This window comes from Alexandromys fortis, unplaced genomic scaffold (genome assembly GCF_014885135.2).
Source record: "Alexandromys fortis isolate MF-2015 unplaced genomic scaffold, M_Fortis_MF-2015_v1.1 scaffold_167, whole genome shotgun sequence".
Classification (NCBI taxonomy): Eukaryota; Metazoa; Chordata; class Mammalia; order Rodentia; family Cricetidae; genus Alexandromys; species Alexandromys fortis.
The window spans coordinates 1,673,518-1,693,875 of NW_026068050.1; the positions used below are offsets into that span (position 1 = coordinate 1,673,518).

At 50.8% G+C, this 20,358-nt stretch overlaps 1 protein-coding gene and 1 long non-coding RNA gene across 3 annotated transcripts in view; one reads left to right on the top strand and one right to left on the bottom strand.

Annotated features, from left to right (window-relative positions):
- Positions 1–20,358, bottom strand: part of Tmem266 (transmembrane protein 266) — a 54,562-nt gene that overhangs the window by 7,938 nt on the left and 26,266 nt on the right. The window contains exons 5-8 of the mRNA XM_050119440.1: positions 15,685–15,741; positions 14,516–14,654; positions 13,568–13,683; positions 1,524–1,713 (exon numbers count right to left, since the gene is read on the bottom strand). Of these exons, the coding sequence (XP_049975397.1) occupies positions 1,524–1,713; positions 13,568–13,683; positions 14,516–14,654; positions 15,685–15,741 (502 nt within the window). The remainder of the gene's footprint in view (positions 1–1,523; positions 1,714–13,567; positions 13,684–14,515; positions 14,655–15,684; positions 15,742–20,358) is intronic.
- On the top strand, positions 1,663–4,815 carry LOC126486923 (uncharacterized). 2 transcript variants are annotated; one of them, XR_007588231.1, is made up of 5 exons: positions 1,663–1,929; positions 2,008–2,140; positions 2,896–2,973; positions 3,816–3,894; positions 4,658–4,815. It is a non-coding gene; the product is annotated as an uncharacterized lncRNA (long non-coding RNA). The 2 variants fall into 2 exon arrangements; XR_007588232.1 differs by lacking the exon at positions 4,658–4,815 and adding an exon at positions 4,071–4,445.

Below are 20,358 nucleotides of genomic sequence, written 5' to 3' on the forward strand. Positions count from 1 at the left end.
ATCTGACCTCAGACTTCTAGATTCCAAAACCATGAGGCTATTTTTGTTGCTCGGCTTTCTCAGCCTGTGGCATTTTGACAGAGACATCTAACAAACGACCATACTCCTCTAAGGGACTTGGGTACTTTACAGAATGAGCACAGGGAACCAGTTAAGGTATTCTGCAAGGGGGTGACATGAATGGTTTTAGAAGCTTGCTGTATACTGGTGGGGCAGATTCACTACTGATTCCTCACACCCCTGTAAGGCAATGGAGCTAGAGACAGGCCACCAAAGCCTCAAGCTATGTAACTAGGAAGTGCAGCCTCCCTAGTTCTTTCTAGTCCTGTCCTTGATGTGAAGGGTGAAGTCATTCCTGGGTCAAGCTGGCTTTGGCAATCTAAAGTCCAAGGTCTAGGCCCAACATCATCTCTCTCTGACTGTGTGGCTGTTTTCTTTACAACCCTACAGCAGCTAAAAATTAGGGTCCCAGTGCTCTGGAGGCAGAGGTAGGTGGATCTCTGCGAGTTCGAGGCCAGCCTGGTCTACAAGAGCTAGTTCCGTTCTAGGACAGCTAGGGCTGTTACACAGAGAAACCCTGTCACAAAACAAACAAACAAACAAAATCAGGGTCCAGAGAAGCTCTGACCCTGCACAGGTCAGAGCTGCCTGGACAAAGAAATAGCCTTTGGATCTTGAAATAGCTCCATTCATGCAGTACCTGGCTGGGTTCTGTCCCAGGTACTGTCCCGGGTCCCCTTTACCACTCACATTACAGCCCTCAATTTGCCTCATCTGCAAAGCTTAGGTTACAGGCTATTCTGGTTTTCGGCTTGGACTTCTTTTCTGGGCTGTGGTAGGTGGCAGTCCACCAGGAGGGTCTCAGACTTCCACCTACCACAGTGATGGTTAATGTTGGTGTCGATTTGAAAGGATAATCATCACCTAGGAGACACACATCTGGGCAATGGAGTTTCTGAACTCAAGAGAACAGTGAGAGAGTATCCAGGTTAGGTAAGTTGAGGTTCGAGGCCATCCTTGATCCCACGAGTTGGTGCACTAGACTGAATAGAAATGGAGAAAGCAAGCTAGTACCAGTTTTCATCTGATTCCTGACTGGAGCTACAAGGTGCCAACTCCACCCGGTCCTGCAGCCTTCCAGGTACCATGGGCTGCACTCTGTAACCATTTGCCACAAAACAAAACAAACAAAACCTTTCTTCCTTTGTCAGGTTTTTTTTTTTTTTTTTTTTTTTAAAGTAACAACTATTGATTTACAATGGGCATTTGAATGGATCTCCTGGATCTGATTAATTTTTAGCTTGTGTCAAGATCCTGGTTAGATGCTCCTCCTGGGCTCTGGGAGGTAGTTAGTTCTGAGGGCACTGGCTTCTGAGTGTCACTGCAGGTAGGGGCAGATGAGAAGGCACAGACCTGCAAGAAGTCACCCCACTACCTGGAATCCTGTGTCCCAACTTCTGTGTTCAGAGCCATGGAGTGGGGAGAGGAAGGAATCCTTGGGACTCAGGGGACCGTGGGCTCACCTTGAGAGGGCCTCATCTCCTCCACAATGCTCTCTGCTGCAGTCTCTTCGGCCCACGTGCCGGCCTCTACCACCTTGTAGCGGCTGCGTGGCTGGCTGAGCACGTGTGGGGCTTGCAGTGCCGCCTCCCGCTCGGCAGCCAGATCCAGGTCCTGCTGGGCCAGGTGCGCGCGCAGCTGCCGGATCTCAAACTGCAAGGGGCAGAAAGAAGGGTTGAGGGTGGGTGCGCTGTTGGGGTGGGGAAAGGATGGGGGTGGGGACAGGAGGTCGCAACCTCACTCCGGAGCTTTGCACCTGGACGGCATACTAGGATGTAGGGATAAAAGGGCTGAGCTTCCGAAGGCAGGAGGCTGCATTCCTCACTGTGATCTCACCAACACTAAACACATCGGAACCTTTAACGAGCAGTAAGTACTTGGGTATTGTGAGGCCAGGCCCTACTCTAAGAAAATGGCGGTGACGAGAAAGACAGCTGTTGTTTGTAGGAAGACCACGCTGGACCGCTGGACCGCTGGACCGGCGGTGAGGAAATCGAATCTGAACACGCCTTTAGCTACCTGTGCGCCTCCAAGGATTATTAACAGGAAAGCCCTCTTCAGGCGGCTCCGGCTCCGACAGGTGCTGAATGGAAGAAGACGCCTCACCCCCAAACTAGCACAGCTTAAGCATGCTGGCTTCACGTACATGCTGGTCCAGCTTATTTGTCTTCTGGTAATATCCATTTCCCTCTCCCACAAGTTGTGGGAGATGGCTCTCGGCTAGATAGTGCCGAGATATGTGACCTTGGGAAGGCCCTACACTTTCTCTGGCCTCAGTTTCTTGATTTGTAGATGCAATTTTATATCTCTGAGTTTTATGTCCCTTTCTGAAGACGTGGTAAGAAATAAACATCTCAGTGGTAACACCATCGCCATAATCATCATCGTTAGAACGCTTCTTAGAAAGGCCTCTAAATGTCTGGCGTTTGCGACTGAGATAGGTGTCCTCATTCCAAATCTTATAGGGGAAATCTGATATCTGCGCTTAGGACAATGAAGGGGCTGTGTGGGCTAAACAGTAATGAGTATTCACTGCCACCTAGTGTTCAAAGTGCACATTGGCGAGGGTGCCAATGCTGTGCCTGTTAACTACTTGTCCCTGCGGGGAGCCCCCAAACAGCCCAGCCCCCTTGTTAGAATGTGAGACTTGCCTAGTACTGTCATCGGGTAGCCAGTTCACTAGGTCAGAACAGCACTCCACTATCTCCTCAGATCTGCCCCTCAGTTGTTTTTATTCCAGGTTAGCTACAGCCCAAACTGTCCTCTGGGCATCCCACCCACTCCCTAGTCCAGCTCCATCTTCAGGTGCTTTTCTACCCGCTCACTTGTCTCCAGGTCTACTGCTGCCCACTGACTGACAGCTGCATATTCACACATGGGCTCTGGCAAACCTAAATCGGATCACGACACCCGGTTCGTAAGTCTTAGTGGTTTACCACCTCACTTGGGAGAAAGTCCAAACTACCTGCCCTTGGCTCAAAAAGCCTCCGCACAGCAGCCTGGGTCTGCCCACCCTGCCAGCTTGCTTCCTCAAGTCTCTGGCTGTTCTGTAAAGCACAAGGCACTTTCCCAACTGTTCCCTCTGTCCCGGATCACATGGTTGATCGCCACTCTGAGGGCCTTATCCTGGTCTCTCACCTACAGCAGCCTACTAGACCCTCAGTCACATGGGCCTCTTTGAATTCTCTGTATCACATTACTGCACTGAGATACTTTTGTCTCCTCCCTCCCTCCCTCCCTTCCTCACTCCCTCCCTCCCTTCCTCACTCACTTCCTCCCTTCTTCCCTCCCTCCCTCCCTCCCTTCCTCCCTCCCTCCCTTCCTCACTCCCTTCCTCCCTCTCTCCCTCTCTTTCTTTCTTAGGGCCTTACATAGTCTCCTCTAGCTTCAGACTCTCCTTAAATTTCTGATGCTTGCCCCATGCCTTTTGGGTGCTAGGATGCTGCCGTGCCTGGCTCCATGCAGCTCTGGGACTGGAACCGGAAGACTCCTGCACACTAGACAAGCACTCTCTCAACTGTGTCACATCCACAGGCCTATTTTCAGTTTTGATTTATTTTTATCTTATGTGCATTGGTGTTTTGCCTGCATATGTGTCTGTGTGAAGGGGTCAGAACTCCTGGAGCTGGAGTTACAGACGGTTGTGAGCTGCCATGTGGGTGCTTGAAATTGATCCCGGGTCCTCTGGAAGAGCAGCCAGTGTTCTTAACTGCTGAAGCATCTCTCCAGCCCCCAATTCATTTATTTTCATGAAGGTAAACCATGAGCACAGGTGAAATCATTGACTGCCACCAGAATGGCCTAGCAGTGACCCGGCGTGGGACAGCTCCCAGGGTCAGTATCTGCACGCTTGTGTCTGTGACTACTCGTGTTTCCAGAGACTTCGTTAATCTGTCATCCATGGGCCTCTGGGTGCTTCTGCACTGTGAGCAGGGCAGGATGCTAGGACATCGCCAGGGAGGGGGAGCTTTCTTTGAACTCTTGTTTCAGCCTTGTGTCTCTCTCCCCAGGCACCTGCCCAATCCAAAGCCTCTGTGCTGAGCCTCTGGTTTAATTTCTCCAGAGAGCAAACCCATGATGGCCTCTTTGAAGGTGGAGTCTGTCCTCCTGATCACACAAGCCTTGGAGTATTTTAAATTTCCGAATAGACTTTTACCCAATTCCATTGCCCTGATGTTCATTTCACACAATGCCCTCTTCCTCCCAGAATCTCTACGATTCTGAGGGCAGAACTGGCCCCATTTTCCTCCTCTGTGGCCATGTCAGACACTGTTTTCTCCACTTTGCCTAAAGTCCGTATCCTCTCTGACCCAACCCACAAGACTGTTTCCTAGGCTCTACGCACTTGGTTGCTCCCTTCAACCCTCATCTTGTGGCATCTGAGAGGCGACCAGATGCAAATGTGTGGTTACAACATTCATTAGCTTATCTTTCATACCACCCACCCCCAGTGGTGTGCTGATAGAAAAGAAATAAAACCTTAATAGGCACAAAAATGCCACGAAGAAACTTGCTACTTTGCATGCAAAAATAAATAAACCAAACAAACATTAAAAAAAAAAACAACTAACTAAAGCAAAATCTGCTTAATTCACAGTGTAGGCCCCTTCTGAACTGCACGGCAATGCTCATCCTGGGTGAGTTTAAGCTACCAGCACAGTGTCATGGGAAACAGAGAAACGGGCAAGATTGGTTCTTCCAGTCCAGTAAGAGCCGTGCTGCACTAACGCTGGGATACCCCACACAAACCCGGACCTTGTCTGTGCTGGTGTGCATACACAGGAGGCACTCGGGTGCTGCTGAATACATGAAGTAAAATTAGTTTCTTCAGTCCTGTGGTTTCAGACTGAGCTAACTCTAGCTACAGCCCGAGCTTCAATAGCCCGAAGTAGAGACAAAGATTGTGCCACATAAACTGAGCTCCGATCCTTGTTACACACCCAGTGTAGACTCAGCAATGCCAGTCTTCCTCACTGGCCGCACACGGAACCCTGAACTTGGTCACGCATGATGGTGAGTCTGACGTGGACCCTAACCCCAGCGCAGCCACAGGTCCAAACGCCTGACTCCAGACCCCGGATCTCAACAGCCCAGCAATCAAACAGGGCTGGCAGTCTCAAGGGTGTGAGAGGAGATTTTACTGGGGCCTCTTTTGCAGGGAGGGAGGGGCCGCTTCTCTAGAAACAAGGTACTGAAGGTCAATGAGAGCCCATGAGGTAACCTTCCCGAGCTCTGTGGGGCTAGGAGCCCTCTTGCCTAGGCTGATGGGAACTTCCCAGGGGCACATGCAGCCACTCTCTCCAAGGCCACGCATCAGAGTCTGCACGCCCAGCTAATGGCTTCCTAGGCCCCTCTGAAGGGATGCATTATTGATGGTTTGTAATCAATACGGAGCTGCTCTGGGGAGTCTCACTGGAATTCAGGCCAGTCAGCCGGAGGTCAGGACCTGCCCAGCCCAAGACCGCATATGCCCAGAAACAAGTTTTGAACTGAAGATGCGAACACCAAGGCCATGTTGTCTTCTCATTCATTCATTCATTCATTCAGAAGTCAGGTAGGGGCCATGTTAAAATTCTGCTGCACGTTTTGGAATGAAATTGCCTGCCCTGGCTTAAAGGTGAGTCCTGAGTGATTCCAGGAAAGAGATGGCTTATGCCACTGCAAGGGACACATCGCCTCTGAGAATCGCAAGCCTTGTCCTGGGGTAGTACCTGAGGCAGACAAGGAACAGGTTATCAGGCAGAGCATGTCACCAGGGAGAGATGTTTTAGGGACTCCAGCCTTTATTTAAAGAGCAACACGAAACAGCTGAAACCATTCACACAGGGCAGAGTGGTGCATCGGTGCTGTGACCCAGAGGAGCGACAGAGAGCGCCATGCTGACTGCAGGCTGGAGAAAGGGGGGTGTGGGGATCCCCACTGGGGCCTGCTGCAGGGTCCTGAGCAGAGATGGCCAGATTTGGACTAGGATGAAGGCTGAGCTGAAGGAGACAGGAAAGCCAGGTGGGAGGTGGGGGCGGTGAAAATGTCCCTAAACGATTTGTTTTGAATGAGGGTAAGAGAGAGGGCAGCTTGCTAGAGAGGTATTTGGGTTTTATTTTATTTTATTTTTTCATACAAAGGTCTGACTATGTAAACCAGGGTGGCCTCGAACACACAGTGGTCTACCTGTCTCAGCCTCCTGAGTACTGGTGTTAAACAAAGGTGTACACCTCGGTGCTCGCAGGGGTAGGTTTTTAGACACTTTGTATCAAGAGGATGGAGGGTGTCTGGATGCTCTCAGGCTTTACTCTGAATAAGAATGGCTGATTCCTTATGCGAGCACTAAGTAGGAGCCAGATGGCTTCTGCTCTGTCCACTGGCTGAGACCGCCCATGGGGGTTTCTCAGTGTGCCCCAGTGAGACCCTTAGGCACTGGCTCCTGACTCTCCTGCTACTTAACACTACCCCATACAAGTCCCCTGGCTGACTGATGGGTTGTTAGCAGAACGGCAGGGTGTTATTAGTCAGATGAGTTAATTGAGGCCGGGAGGTGGAAGGAGCCTTCTGTGCAGGGGGAATGGAAGGCCAGGATCACAAGGTGTGACAGAAGCAAAGTAGAAGCAGAACAACGTGAGGTCCCCACAAGAACAAATCCGGACTTGAGGGAAGGCCCGAGCTCTCAGTCCATGCCTCCCCTCACACGGGATACATCCCTTTTCTTCTGAGGGCTTCATTTCACTCTCTATCCAATTCAAGACAAGTGAACTGGCTGATTGGAGTCTTGCCCTGAGACCCCAGCTTGGGCACTGAGGCTGGGATAATGAAGTTCAGTATCTGCTAATCCTCAGTGTTGTCATGAAGGCCAACCTTGGTGCTGATGACACAAGCCTTTCCTGAAGAAGGATAACGTCATCCAGAGCCCTCACACACAACAGTGTGTAGCACATAGCGAGGCTGACACACACAACAGTGTGTAGCACATAGTGAGTCCTCACACACAACAATGTGTAGCACATAGTGAGACCTCACACACAACAGTGTGTAGCACATAGCGAGGCTGACACACACAACAGTGTGTAGCACATAGTGAGGCTGAACACACAACAGTGTGTAGCACATAGCGAGGCTGACACACACAACAGTGTGTAGCACATAGCAAGGCTGACACATACAACACTGTGTAGCACATAGTGAGGTTGACTACCTATGCGAAGGAGCAGAGACGAGCCATCGCTTATAGAAGCGAAAGCAGTTAACAGAGGCATATGGGTGAGTAGCCAGGCTAACACATAACAATCTGAAATGATGATTCATGAAAGAAAACGAGCCAGGGACAGTGACCTACACCCAGAATTGTAACACCTGAAGAACTAGGTGGGGCAAGAGAACTGCAGGTTCAAGGCCAGCCTGGGCTATGTAGGCCTTTAATTACCTTCCAGTGGGGGAATGAGACTCAAACCACACTTTATGATTATAGGATCTGAAGGAACACTCAGGTAGTGTTACAGAGACTGGGCAAGGAGAAAGACAGTTCTTGAGCTTCAAGATGGGTGATAGGTCTATGAAAGTACCACACTTACCAGTGGAGGAGAGGGAGAGCCAATAGAGGAGAATAGAATCTGAAAGATGTGAAACCCAGTTGGAGCCCCAGAGGAGACGAATGAAAGAATGGGACAGAAGCAATAAATCGCACATCTGGCTCAGCGGCAGGGCACATGGTCACGTGTTCATTAACTGCCTCTCCTCACAAGAAAGAAAAGGAAACCTAGCCCCAAGCTTCGTAAACTAATGATAGCCATCAGCTGAATCTATTCAAGAAAAAAAGAAACTTCTAGGCCACATAAGCATGACTGGCGCACCCCCCAACTTGTAGACCCCTGCAGTCAGAAGAAATACCTACCCCCCAGGATCTCCAGAGCTCACAAGAGCCGGGTCTCTGAGCAAGGTAGGCATGCAGTGCCTCCAATGACAAAATGAAGCAACTCTTCCACTAGTAAACATTGTGCAAAAGCCCATCCCTAGGCTAGGGGAAAATTAAAGCACAGTCATGGCCCCACCCACTGCACACCATTAGGTAGGTATTTCTAATCAGATAACCCAACCTGGTCAGCAGGGATCCACCGAGAGCCCCGAAGTGTGCATTACCGGAGTGAACCAGGCCCTCCACGGTGGCCACACCCAGCCTTCTCTGCCTTTAATGGACTGGCCACGGAGTCCAATGGACATGGGCTGCAGCCTGATCAATGCACACTTTGGCCAGCATCTCGATGGCATCTAATGCAATAGCAATAATTTGGCTCCGCTCTGTCAGTGCTGTCTGCACAAGCTGCCCCGCCTTCAAAGCCATCTGCCGCTGGGAAGGCGTCCAATGTTTATCTCCATTAGTTTCGCCATTGTTGGTAACAATAAAAATCGGGAGACGCTTGCAAACTAATGATTTAGGAGCAGGGTGAGGCTGAAATCGACCTTGGCCCCTTTCCATCCACTGTGGAGATGACTGGTAGATGGCCATAAATTTAAATTATCGTAAAAGGATAACATATGTTATTTCTCTGATGGCTAATTTTATCAGCTAAATAGGCTTGTCACTAAAGCTATCGGCTGTTTTACAAACCACTTCCCATGTTAAAAAATAATAATAACTCGACTTCCCCCAGTGGAAAATTTGAAAAGTCCAGGTAACAGAGCCTATTGTGCCAAAAAGGTGAGGGCTGAAGACTTCTGTAGGGAAGGAAGGAGCTCTTTAGAAGGAGCCACTGTTGAAGCAGTATAGAACATGTTTCCTGTTATCCTGTCCTCTGGCCCATTCTCTCAGCTCTGGGCACAGCCTCAAAGGTGAGTGGTTTGTGCAGAGCTGTGAGCTTTGCTTGGAGTTCTCAGAACCAGGTGCAGAAAGAGGCCAGGATGATGGCCTTGGTTCATGCCCAGCCCTTCACACCCACAAGTCCGTACACCCAGCCCTCTGCACCCACAAGCCTGCACACACAGCCCTCTGCACCCACAAGCCTGCACACCCTGCCCTCTGCACCCACAAACCTTCCCAAGCTCTGGCATGTGAGCACATGGGGTGTTGTATCCCTCTGCCTTTTTTGCCTTAGACATGTGTAGAACTTGGGTGGAAATTCTCATCTTTTTTTCTTGGGGAAACTGATCAGGGAGACAATCTCTTTCAGGGAGGATTTTGGTGAGTTGGGACTGTGCCTCCCATGATGCAGGAGGGTTATGAGCCCATAAAACTTACTTTATAGGTTAAATGATAGTGTAGTGACTTTTTTCTCTTTGTGGGCACACAGGTGACTATCATCAGCATCTAGTATCTTTGAGTTTTGTAAGATCTGCAATAAAATAAGGGCAGAAGAAATGCCACCACTTCCAGACCTGGCAAAGAAAGACTTGTCACCTGTTCTCCATTCTCTTTTCTTCCGTACTGCTGGGTGGGGAAGACCCAGAGGAGCCACACAATGGAAGGAGCCTGGGGCCAGAGTGACAGTGGAACATATAGTTCCCCATGCTCTGTCCACTGCAACCCACCCTGGAAATAAGAATGACAATCACACTCCTCATGGGTTAAGTCTCAAGAGTTCTCAGTGTGTCTGTATAAGCATTCGCATGTGTACATGGGTGTCATAGGTGCACATATGTGCAACGTATGGGGAATCCAGGAGTCAACATTTGGATGTCTTTTTCAATCGCCGTCTACTTTAGCTTTTGATACTAAAAGGGTCTCTCACTAAAACTGAAGCTCACGGTTTCAGCTAGGCATCCTCCTGTCTCCACTTCCCCAGTACTGGGGTTACAGGTATGTGCCACAAATACAGCTTTTCATGTAAGCGCTGGAGATCTGAACTCAGGTAGGGCCTCAAGCATTCATGACAAACATGCTAGCATCTTCCTGCCCCAACTGATGCAGCAGCTAGGAGGACCCACCATTACTAGCCATGCCTTGTGTGGACACCCTATTTCAGTACAGGGAAATGACCCAGAAACCTGGGCTCTGTTTCATAAGACACTACACTCAGGTAAGGGACAGGCTGGGAAAGCCTCAGTCTTCCCATCTGGAGAGAGGTTAATAAAACCTAGCCTGCTGATCTTGACCACAGGAGTTGAAAGACATCATGTATTTGACAGCGCATTTGTAAATAATGAACATTCTGGAAGCCCATTCAGGAGTGTTTGTGCTGTCTCATACATCGAGAACCTCCATAGGGGTCATTCAACTAAACCGCCTCTCGTAGCACCTGTGCAGTAACAACTTTGTTGTCTCCGTCTTTCCATATAGAAGCTGGTGCGCAGGGATTGGTGCCATCCATTGGATGCCTCTTTGGGGAACTGATGCTTGTCCAGGGTCAAGGCTGCACTAAGGGGTACACAGGTACCACAGGGCTCCTCAGAAGCTTGGCCCCAAGCCACCCTACAGTGATCCCCAGACCCTCAGTATCTCTCCCAAATCTCAAGGCGAATGTGGCTGGGTAAGGAAAGTCCACCTCCTTCTTAGTCCCATGGAACTCCACAGAGGACAAACACTAATTCCCCAAGGATGCTAGGCCAGTTTGTACTAGTGAGGGCCAAGAGCTGTTGCAAGACCCGAAGGGCAAAGAACAGAGCAAATGGGGTTGTGTGGTGTCTTTCAGAATTATAGCAAGAGACTGGGCATTCACGAGCGTGAAATCTCAGAAGCAGCTTGTCTGGTGACTCAGAAGAATATGATGCCACATGAATGGAACCACTAATCTAACGTGCCTTTGATATTTGAAATGGCCGGGACCAAGGAGAGACAGAAGGTCCACATTGCCTCCCTGGACAGCCACCAGCTTCTTCCTCTGGGATCTGTGTCCATCACAGGGATTAGACCTCTGGCTGTAGTCCCGTCAGGGGAAAAGAAATCATCAAGTAGAGGCCCTCACAGCTGAGGGTTGTGGGATCAGTGCACCCCACAGTTGCAGTCATGGACTGCAAGGAGCTGACCAGGGTTCAGAGACAAGAATGGACTACCGTGTGTCATCCATAGCCGGGTCCTCTGGGCCCCATTTCCTCACAGGCTCTGAGGGATGAGGAGGTGTCAAGTGGTCAGAAGGGATTGTGGGTATGAGGAAAGCAGAGAATCTCTGAGTTCTCGTGTGGTCAGTGCATGTACGATTAGAACGATGGCCTGGAGACTGTCTGGGGCAGGGCTAGGTGGACAGCAGGCTGGAGATCTGAGGAGTCTGGGCTGATGCCTGGAAGGGGGTCGGGATTCAGTCAGTGTGAATCAGGCTGCCCCTGCCTGACATGAGCAATATTCTTTTGTTTTTGTTTTTGTTTGCTTGTTTTAGACATGGTCTCATTATGTAGCACAGGCTGAGAAACTCACTACTTAGACCAAGCTGACTTTGAGTTCTCAATCTTCCTGCCTCTGTGTGCCTCAGGCATGCACCACCAGCTCTGAGCAATGCTTTCACTGAGCCCCAAAAGAAAACATGGGATAAGGAACCGGTCCGAACCAGGTAGGCTGGGGAAGAAGAGCATTATAGGTAGGACACCTATATCTGTACCTGGCTCTACGAGGGGGGTGCCCGTGGGCAATTTACCACTCAGACTTGTTACTAAAGCAGGTGTATGCAGGAGTGAGCCAGCAGCTTGAGTTAGCCCGTTAGTCGGTATTTAAATCTCATAACCTCCCTTTGGGGTTTTATTACTACCTCCATTTTTCAGATTAACAAAACCAAAGTTCTATCCGCATTCAAAGCCCACAGAGCCACTAAGCAACAGGGCTGGCTTGGACTCAAGTCTGTCCCTTGGCCATTCCCGATCACCCCACACGCTGCCCTAAGATCCTCAGCTGACACTTCTCCTTGGGGGGTCACTGTTGTATGGCTGTCCCAAGCTTTGGCTCATCCTGCCTCTGGCCTCTGGGGGGGGGGGCTCTGGCTTTGGAGGGAAGTGGCCTGGTTTCCTACTCTCTCTGCAGAAGCCCAGCCCTGCTCCACCAGGTGACCTCCTCCCCCTCAGCCCACAGGGATCCCGGCTCTCTATCCCTCTCTGCAGTCTTAACTAAGATGACAGGCTTCAGGTGCTTTTTAAATTAAAACAGTTCGTCTCTGTTCATCTCTTTCCCAGATGTCACTAGCTGGCAAGAGAATCTTCTTTATTTATTGCTCTTTCCTGTACGACTCTGAGGGAGTTCCCTCCCCAGGACCCCGAGGAAAGAGCCTGGATGTGGGGAGTGACTTGAACCTGCATGGCACAGGACACAGGATATGCTGTGAGTTTGCCGTTAGGGGTTTCTCCTGGCCATGAAGCACCATGTGACTGATGGTGGCTTGCAGTAGGGCTGTGCCCTGCTGGGCACCTGTCCATTTAGGATGCAGCAGTTTTGAGCCTCTCAAGCTGCCAACAGCAGCAGTATTTTCCTGCTGTGCAGGGGACCAAGAGCTCTCTGATCCACTCTGCAAACTGCTTTCTGGACGAAGCTTCCAGCTGCCTCCCCTAGGTTTCCCAGACTCCCAGCCTAAACCCAGGTCTGCGCTAACCCAGAGGGTTGCTATTTCCCTGGCTTTCTGTCCCCACCTGTCCCCTCTCACCCACTCCCCAAAAGCTACCAGAAAGATCCAAGGAAGATTAACATTCCCACAGAGCTACTTTATCTTTTCCCAGATGCCTTAATCAGCCCAGAGCCCATCCAGCCCAGCCCTCCCCTCCACTGTTTTTCCTGGCTCACAAAGGGCATGGCCATTGCAGTTTAGCTTAGTTCCCTCTCTCGCACTGTAACCAGGGCCTTTGGCCGGCTCTCCTCCCAAATGGCTTTGTCCAGCCCAGCTCCTCTGCAAATCCTCCCGCCGCCATGGTCTACAGGGTCCCTGCGAGACATGCATAGCACCCCTCTGCATATGCTTTGGTCACCAAATGCAGTCACCAAAGCTCCCACAATGAGAGAACTGGTCCATAGTCCATATGAAGTGGTGTTTCTGGTACCCAGCTCAAGTGTAGCCCAGAGCAGGTCCCTGATGGCCAGGCTGGGTACCTTCTGAAAGATCCAGAGAGCCAGCCTCTTAGGGGCTGCACTGCTGTCTTTTCAGAGTAGAATCCCATATAGACTGCTGTGGTCCAAGGGGCCCCTGGACAACGCGCTAAGGGTTGGATCTACAGTGGTTCGTCCAGTCCCACAGGGACACTTGGTGAAAATGAAAGGCCATGTTCCCGAAGCACAGAAAAAGAATTGGTTCATGGACAGACATCCCAAGGGGTTGATTTAAAGATGCTGTATGCGCAGTCCTGTGGGGATCTTTCCTAGGATTAACCAGTGGTGGCATTCCACAACTTTCCACACTCGTCTGCTGGGTGGCTTTGTCACTGAGGAGCTAAAGGAAACACTAAACACACATTTATTGAACTCTGCAGTGAATGGAGCCTGGGCTGGGGCTGAGGCACAGCTGGAAGCGAAGTGAGGCCTGTGGACTTCTGCAGTCCCTAAGCTCTGGCTTCCTGGCATTACAGGCTCCTCAGCAAGGCCTAGACAGAGATGGGTAGACCTGAAAGTGTTACTCACCCCTTGCTCCTGACAGATTTGCGTCAGCCTCTCCAGCTGCTCCTCTTGGATGGCCTTGGCCTTCTCGTACTGCTGAGTAACCATCTCCACCTCCAGCTTGACCGGCAAGACATAGGCTGGAAGACAGAGGGAGCCATGTGAAGACCTGGCCAGTGGCTGGGATTGGGCTGGGGAACAGCACGCCCGGCATTCAGCCAGCAGCTGCTTCAGAGCCCAGGCTTAGTTTGTGGAGCTGGGGTGGGGGAGGTGCCCAAAGCATCCAGAAATACAGAGGGGCCATACCACCTCTTTGATGAGGAAGCAACCCAGCCTGGTAGCTCTGTACAAGTGGGCCTCTCTGCACTGTTCTTTGTATCTGAGAACCATCTTTGGGAGTCCAGTGCCTTGAGTCTTTATTTCCCTGCGATGACACCAGAGGTCCTCCCTGTATCATTACCCTCTTGACCATGTCCCAATTAAATGACACTGTTCTTCAGGATTGAGGTCCAGTCTTATGTGAAGGCTGGCCTTGCATGAACACAGTACATAGTGTATCATGGCCGGGTGTGGTGGTGCACACCTTTAATCCCAGCACTAACCTGGGGGACAGAGACAAATGGATCTGAGTTCAAGGCCAGCCTGGTCTACATTGCAAGTTCCAGACCAGCCAAGGCTACATAGTGAGATTGTCTCAAACAAAACAAAACAAAAACAAACAAACAAACAAAAAAAGACAAAAAATAGTTGCATGGGAAGGGGGATCAGGACACTCATGTGTGTGACACGTGACTTTTCACATAACTGTGGGTAGCTTCAGAACACGGTGCTGAAGAGGTGGGGCAGGCTTGGCTTTCTCCACGCTGGGGGTCACACCCTCCACCCCACACTCGCCATAGCACTCCGAGTCCTCCTTCCTCAACTGGCAGCTACAGTCTCCGCCTCCCTGCTAACTCCTCTCAGGTTACTCACCATCAATGACCCTCTTCACCCGCCAGATTCGGAACATGATGATGAGGCTGATGGCATCCCAGGGGCTTCTGGGTCCGTTCGCCACAGTGGATGCCACCATTGGAGCCAAGGACAAGATGATCACAGCCCCGTCGAACACCTGAGGAAGGGGCGTACTTTAGTGTCTCCAGTCAGGCTGTGTGGCAGACTGAAGGGCAGCCAGAAAGGCCGCTGCTGCGGGCCATATTCTCCAGGTAGTCTGCCTGGAGAAGTTCAGCCCATCTCCAGCTGCCCTGCTCTAACTCTCTGAGGGAGCCTCTTCCTCCAGGACATGATCAAGCATTCTTTGTACTTCTCATGACCTCAGCCCTCCTCCAGCTCCAAGTTTGGACAAGCTTAGGCCAGCATCCCATGTCCTAAACCCTGGGCAGAGACTGAGATGAGTGCCTCATGAACAGAATAGGGACAGAGGGTCATAGGGGTCTCTTTATCTGTGGGTGGCAAGATTCCAGGGCCAGCGTGTCACCTCTCACAAGTGCAGAGCCCTGGGGGACAGAACATGGAGAGGAGGGGTGTAGTCCACACGATTAAGCCTTGGACACTGGCTTCCTCTCTGTTTGCCCCAGACAAGCCTTGTATGGGCCTCTCTGAGGCCAGGCCCTCTGTGTAGGCTCCCAGGTTTGGGCTCAAACAGTTTAAAATACAGACATAGAAGAGAGGGAGTAAAATGCAGTCAATGCTGGATACCTAAGCCTGACCTTGCCTTGGTCCATTGCATAAAACGCTGGCTGCCTCCAGGCCTCCATCACTGTAGGGCCTTCTCCCTGTGCCCCAGCCCCTATCTCCCTGAAGCAGTGTGGACATCCAGACTGAGAAGAGAGGTCGCAGCTTCTCAGAGCCATGCTCCACCACTGGGTCATTCTGGAGTAGATTTATTTGTTTTCAGATATATCTCTCTGGCTTTTCAAATTGATTTAACTTAAACCGTGTACGTTTTGTGAACCTCAAGGGAAGTTTTAAAGAAAATCCTTCAGTTGGAAAATGTCTGGGTTTGTTCCCTCCTAGCCTCTACCTCCTCCCACTCCACCCAGGTGGCACCCCTGTGGTCAGATGCATGCTGGGGGAGAGCTCTAGGGATAGATGAGAAACATTCCCAGCTTCTAGGATCTGGGGATAGAAAATGGTCATACCTCTATTTTGTTTTCGATGTAATCCCAGATCCCCAGCACAACAATCCGTAGAACAGTCTGAGGACCAGGAAGAGAGAGAGAGAGAGAGAGAGAGAGAGAGAGAGAGAGAGAGAGAGAGAGATTATTGTTCTCTCGGTTAAGAAGGTTCCAGATCTGGAGCTCTGTTGTCTCCATACTCAACAACATGTTAAGGTCTTCCCCATTCTCCATTCCGTCCCCAGTCTACACACCCTCCCCATCCCCACTACAAGAGCCCAGTTCTAGTACAGTGTTGGCCTTGCCTTTTATGGTCCTCTCTGTCCTCAGGCTCTGCAGCTCCACCTACCTGTGTGTTATCCCCTTGGTATCCCTTACACCAGGCTCACTCAAAGTCCTTACACTCAAAGGCCATACAGAACACACCCCAAAGCCCTTAGAATGAATGATGCCCAAGACTCTGCAGCCCTCTTCACCACCGTCTCATGCCACTCCCATCATGACAAAATCACGTACACATCTGCAAACTTTCTCCTACTCCCTGGTCACTGCGCCATGGCAAAGGGTGGGGGTCGCTTCTCTCCGCATCTCTCTGTCCTGCGCTAAGTCTTCAGCACAGCCACGCAGCTAAAGACGCCATCTCCTGGCTCTCCTTGGGCTTGGGAGGGGCCCATGGCTGATGACGAGAAGCACCACGTATACTTCTGGGGCTGTGCCCTTAAATCAGCTTACCTCTGCTCACTTTCCTCTCTCCCTCTCTTAGAATGTGGGTGTGTAGACATGGTGGTGCCTTCTTCAGTGAAGAGGGCAGAAGGAGAGAGATGGAAGCCGTCTGGGTCCTCAGCAGCTGCAAGCTTACACATCTGTCTCAACCCCTTACTCAACAAAACCTATTCTTCCAGCCTTAACTCCAGGGGTAGGAAGAGCTCTGGGTGGGTGGGTGGGTGGGTGGGGGCGGGAGTGTTCTGAGACCTCTTATTAAAGTCGCACACAATAACGGCTCTTTGAGAAACCCCTCCTCTGGGCACCACTTTTCTCTTCTGCTGGAGAGGTGGGTTAGATGACACAGCTCCAGACACTGATGAGAACCACACCTGCCATCTAGGACATGCCAATAAGAGTCAGATGTCAGGTGCCGTGCCAGCCCTCCTCACATGTGAGTCTCCTTTAACCAAGAGAGAGGGTGACGAAAGAAGCTGTCCAAGGTCCTAAGCATCTGAGGAAAGAAGTTGCTATTTGGAGCCGGAGGTTTCTCTCCCTGCGTTCCAGCTGGGTAGAAACACCACACGCTCTCCTGCCTGCTCCCTCATACGCTGCCGGACTCGAAACTTGGTACTTCTCTCTTTTGAATGCTACATCCACCCTCGACTTCTGGGCCTTCCCTGGCAAAAAGATCCAGGCCGCGAGAAAGGAAACGACCCAAGCCGGATACGATCAATGGGACAGCTACTGTCACACAGTTCTTCATCTTTAAGGGCCGCTGTAAACCATGGCACACGGAGTTTACCTTTTTACCCTTTTTAGAGCACATCTGCCAGATTAAATATGCTCAAGTGCGGCAATCACCACTAGACCCGAACACAACTGACAATGAGAGCTGCACCATTCAACAGTGACGCCATGCTCCCGGTCCCTGACTGCCTCTGATCCATTGTCCATGTCCCCAGAAGCCTCACTCAGAAAGAACTGCTATACTTCTTCAAAAGCAAGGCTGCAGCGTGGTGGTGCATGCTTTTAATCTCAGCTCTTGGAAAGCTGAGGCAAGTGGACCTCTGAGAATTTGAGGCCAGCCTTCTCTACACAGTGAGTTATAGGCCTACATACTATGTAACCAGGGCTACATAGTGAGACCCTATATTGAAATGAAAGAAGGCTGGTCTTAGCTGAAGAGTCTATAGAATGGAGGGTCAGGAGGTGGAGAAAGGTATGGCCAGGCATGAGAGAGAGGGCAGCAGACAGTCCCTGGGGCCCTGTTACCCTGGGAAGGATGTGGGCATCTAGCTTTGCAGACCTCTGTGGTGCCAGGGAAGCAGGTGAAACAGTTTGGGCACCACCCCCTGCCTGACCTCCTTGGTGGTCCATTTGTAAACCTGACCTCCAGTTCTGGGAGACTTGTTTTCATAGGCCAGCAGAAAACTCATGAAAGACCTTTGTGAGGAGAAGGGGCCAGGACACAGTTCGGCAAGTCAGTTGCTTCCAGTTGGGGGTCAAAGCCAGAGTGAAAACCCAGCTCCATAGCAACCCACCTGCTGGCATCCTTTTCACATCCACCCACAGCATCCTTCCCTCTGCAAATATCTGTGCTGAAAACTAGTGTACACGGACCAAAGGACCTGCCCCATCCCTCCCCAAAACCCAGTATGTCCTGCATCTCTGAGGATAAGCTTCTCAATGTGCAGTGACCCTGCCTCAGCAACATCTGGGGTGTTTTGTTTAAAACACCAGATTTCTGGACTCCCAGGGAGACCCAGGGTACTGGACTCTGGGTTCAAGGCCTAGACTATGCTTATAAACAGGGCTGCCACAAAGCTCCAGTGGGAAGCTCCAGTGCAGAGCAGCAAGCTGAGAGACGCTCACTTTCCAGCTCAGGCTGCTTCTTTCCCACGGTGGGGGTGGGGGTGGAGGGTAAAGGTTGTCAGTCTCTTCCTTTCCAGTCTGGCTGCCTTTAACAGGTGGCTCAGATCAGCAAGGTATGGAAGAGTCTTGTCACACCGCAAAGATTTGGTATTTATTTTAAACCAAGCACCTACTCCAGATGATGGGTGCAGGCACTGAGGTTCAGGGAGCCGGTAAATCTTCTGTTTTCCACCTCATCTTTTCTCCATCAGACCCAGCTCATTAATCCAGATGGAGGAAAAGTTGACTTCGTGGGGTGGTGGAAAGGGAGGGGAGGAGTCCGGTGGCAGAAGGCCTCCTGCCCCTGTTTATGGCTTGAGACCCTCCCCTTGGAGAATCACCCTCTTTGCCTTGAATAGTCTAGAGATGGTGGTGGATAGAGGAAGAAATACCTGCTAGGATAGATATGAACTTTGGGCACAGTTTTAAGAGGTGCTCCTCCTGGCTCAGTGCTTCCTGAACAGAGTGGAGCAACACCCCAGTTCCTAGGCTGTGGCCAGCAGTGCTTCAGCCTGATGGGGTTGGAAATGAGTGGTACCTCGATCCCTCCCTGAGCTGGAGATGACCCTGGGAGGATGCAGATCTTGGACAAGTCTTCCTAGGGGTTTAAGCAGTGAGAGGAAAAGCCCTGAATCAAGGTCCAACTACACAACCATAAAACAGGATGTGGGTGCGGTGGCTGTCAACTTGGCCACACCTGGGATTAACTAAAACCGAAGCAGCTGGGCACACCTGGGAGGGATTTCTCTTTATTGAGTCATCTGAGGTAGGAAGACCCATCCCAATTCTGGGCCACACCTCTGGGAGCAATCCATATAAAAGGGCATGGGAGAAGGATGCTTTTGCTTTTTGCCTGCTTGGCCTTGCTCTCACTGGCAAGTTTATCTGTCCTGATGCTAAGTCATTTCTTTCTTCTATCAGAGTCTATTTCTTTGGGATCAGAGACACACTCCTAAAATAAAAAGTCTGCAAACTGACAAGTATCTTTTGAGAAGGAGAAGAAGAACACATCCCTTTCTGTAACTTATTCCCTCTAACTCCCCGGAGCTAGGGCTGGTGACTCAGGAGGCTGCCTCTTCCCAGGGTCCAAAGGGTGCAGCTCCAACCAGACATAGCAGCTGATACCTGAGCTCACAGGCAAGTTGATCTCATTGTCTCTCATACTGGTGCATCCTGGCATCAGAATCCTGCCCATTTTAAAGGAATGTGATCAAGGCCTACAGGGCAAAGCAAGGGGCAGCAGGTATGTGATTGAATGCCTGCCACCTCAGTGACGGATGCTGATGGAGCACTCCCAGTGCATGGAGCAGTGAGTGACTGATGCTGATGGAGCACTCCCAGTGCATGGAGCAGTGAGTGACTGATGCTGATGGAGCACTCCCAGTGCATGGAGCAGTGAGTGACTGATGCTGATGGAGCACTCCCAGTGCATGGAGCAGTGACTGATGCTGATGGAGCACTCCCAGTGCATGGAGCAGTGGCCCTGATCTTGCTGAGCAGAGAATGAGCAAGGCTCTAGTTCTAGAGCTTCCTCTCAGCATAGAAATATTTTCAATTCTAAAAATTTAAATAAATAATCCCTTATGGACCACATGTGTCCACTGAGCCACTGACCTCCCACCCCTTCTTCCCAGGCAAAAGGGCTGAACAAAGGCATCTCTAGTGAACCTACCACAACTTGTCTACAGCTCCTGATGCCAAAGGAAAACAGTTCCTGGGGTTACCAACGAGCCTAATGCCAAAGCCCTAGAGAGTGTTTTGTTTGGCGCCTGTTTACAGACCGGGGCATTTGTGGTGCTAACACTGTTTCCAGGATAACCCCCTTCTTCCCTTTCCACCCCACCCCACTCTGGACTTTCCTTCCATCCCCATGGCTACATTTTCTCAGCTACATTTGAAGATTTCTATGTCATCTGCCTACACCAAAATTGTCTCCCAGGGAGGGCTGTTGCCTTTCTTTAGTTCCCTGAACCCTTGGCTTTACCCACCTCCAGTTCCCCGAATTCCCGAACTCTGTTTCCAGCCTGGATGTCTCTCCTGCCTACTTGTCCAAGAACAGCAAGGGGACATCACTGCTCCCTC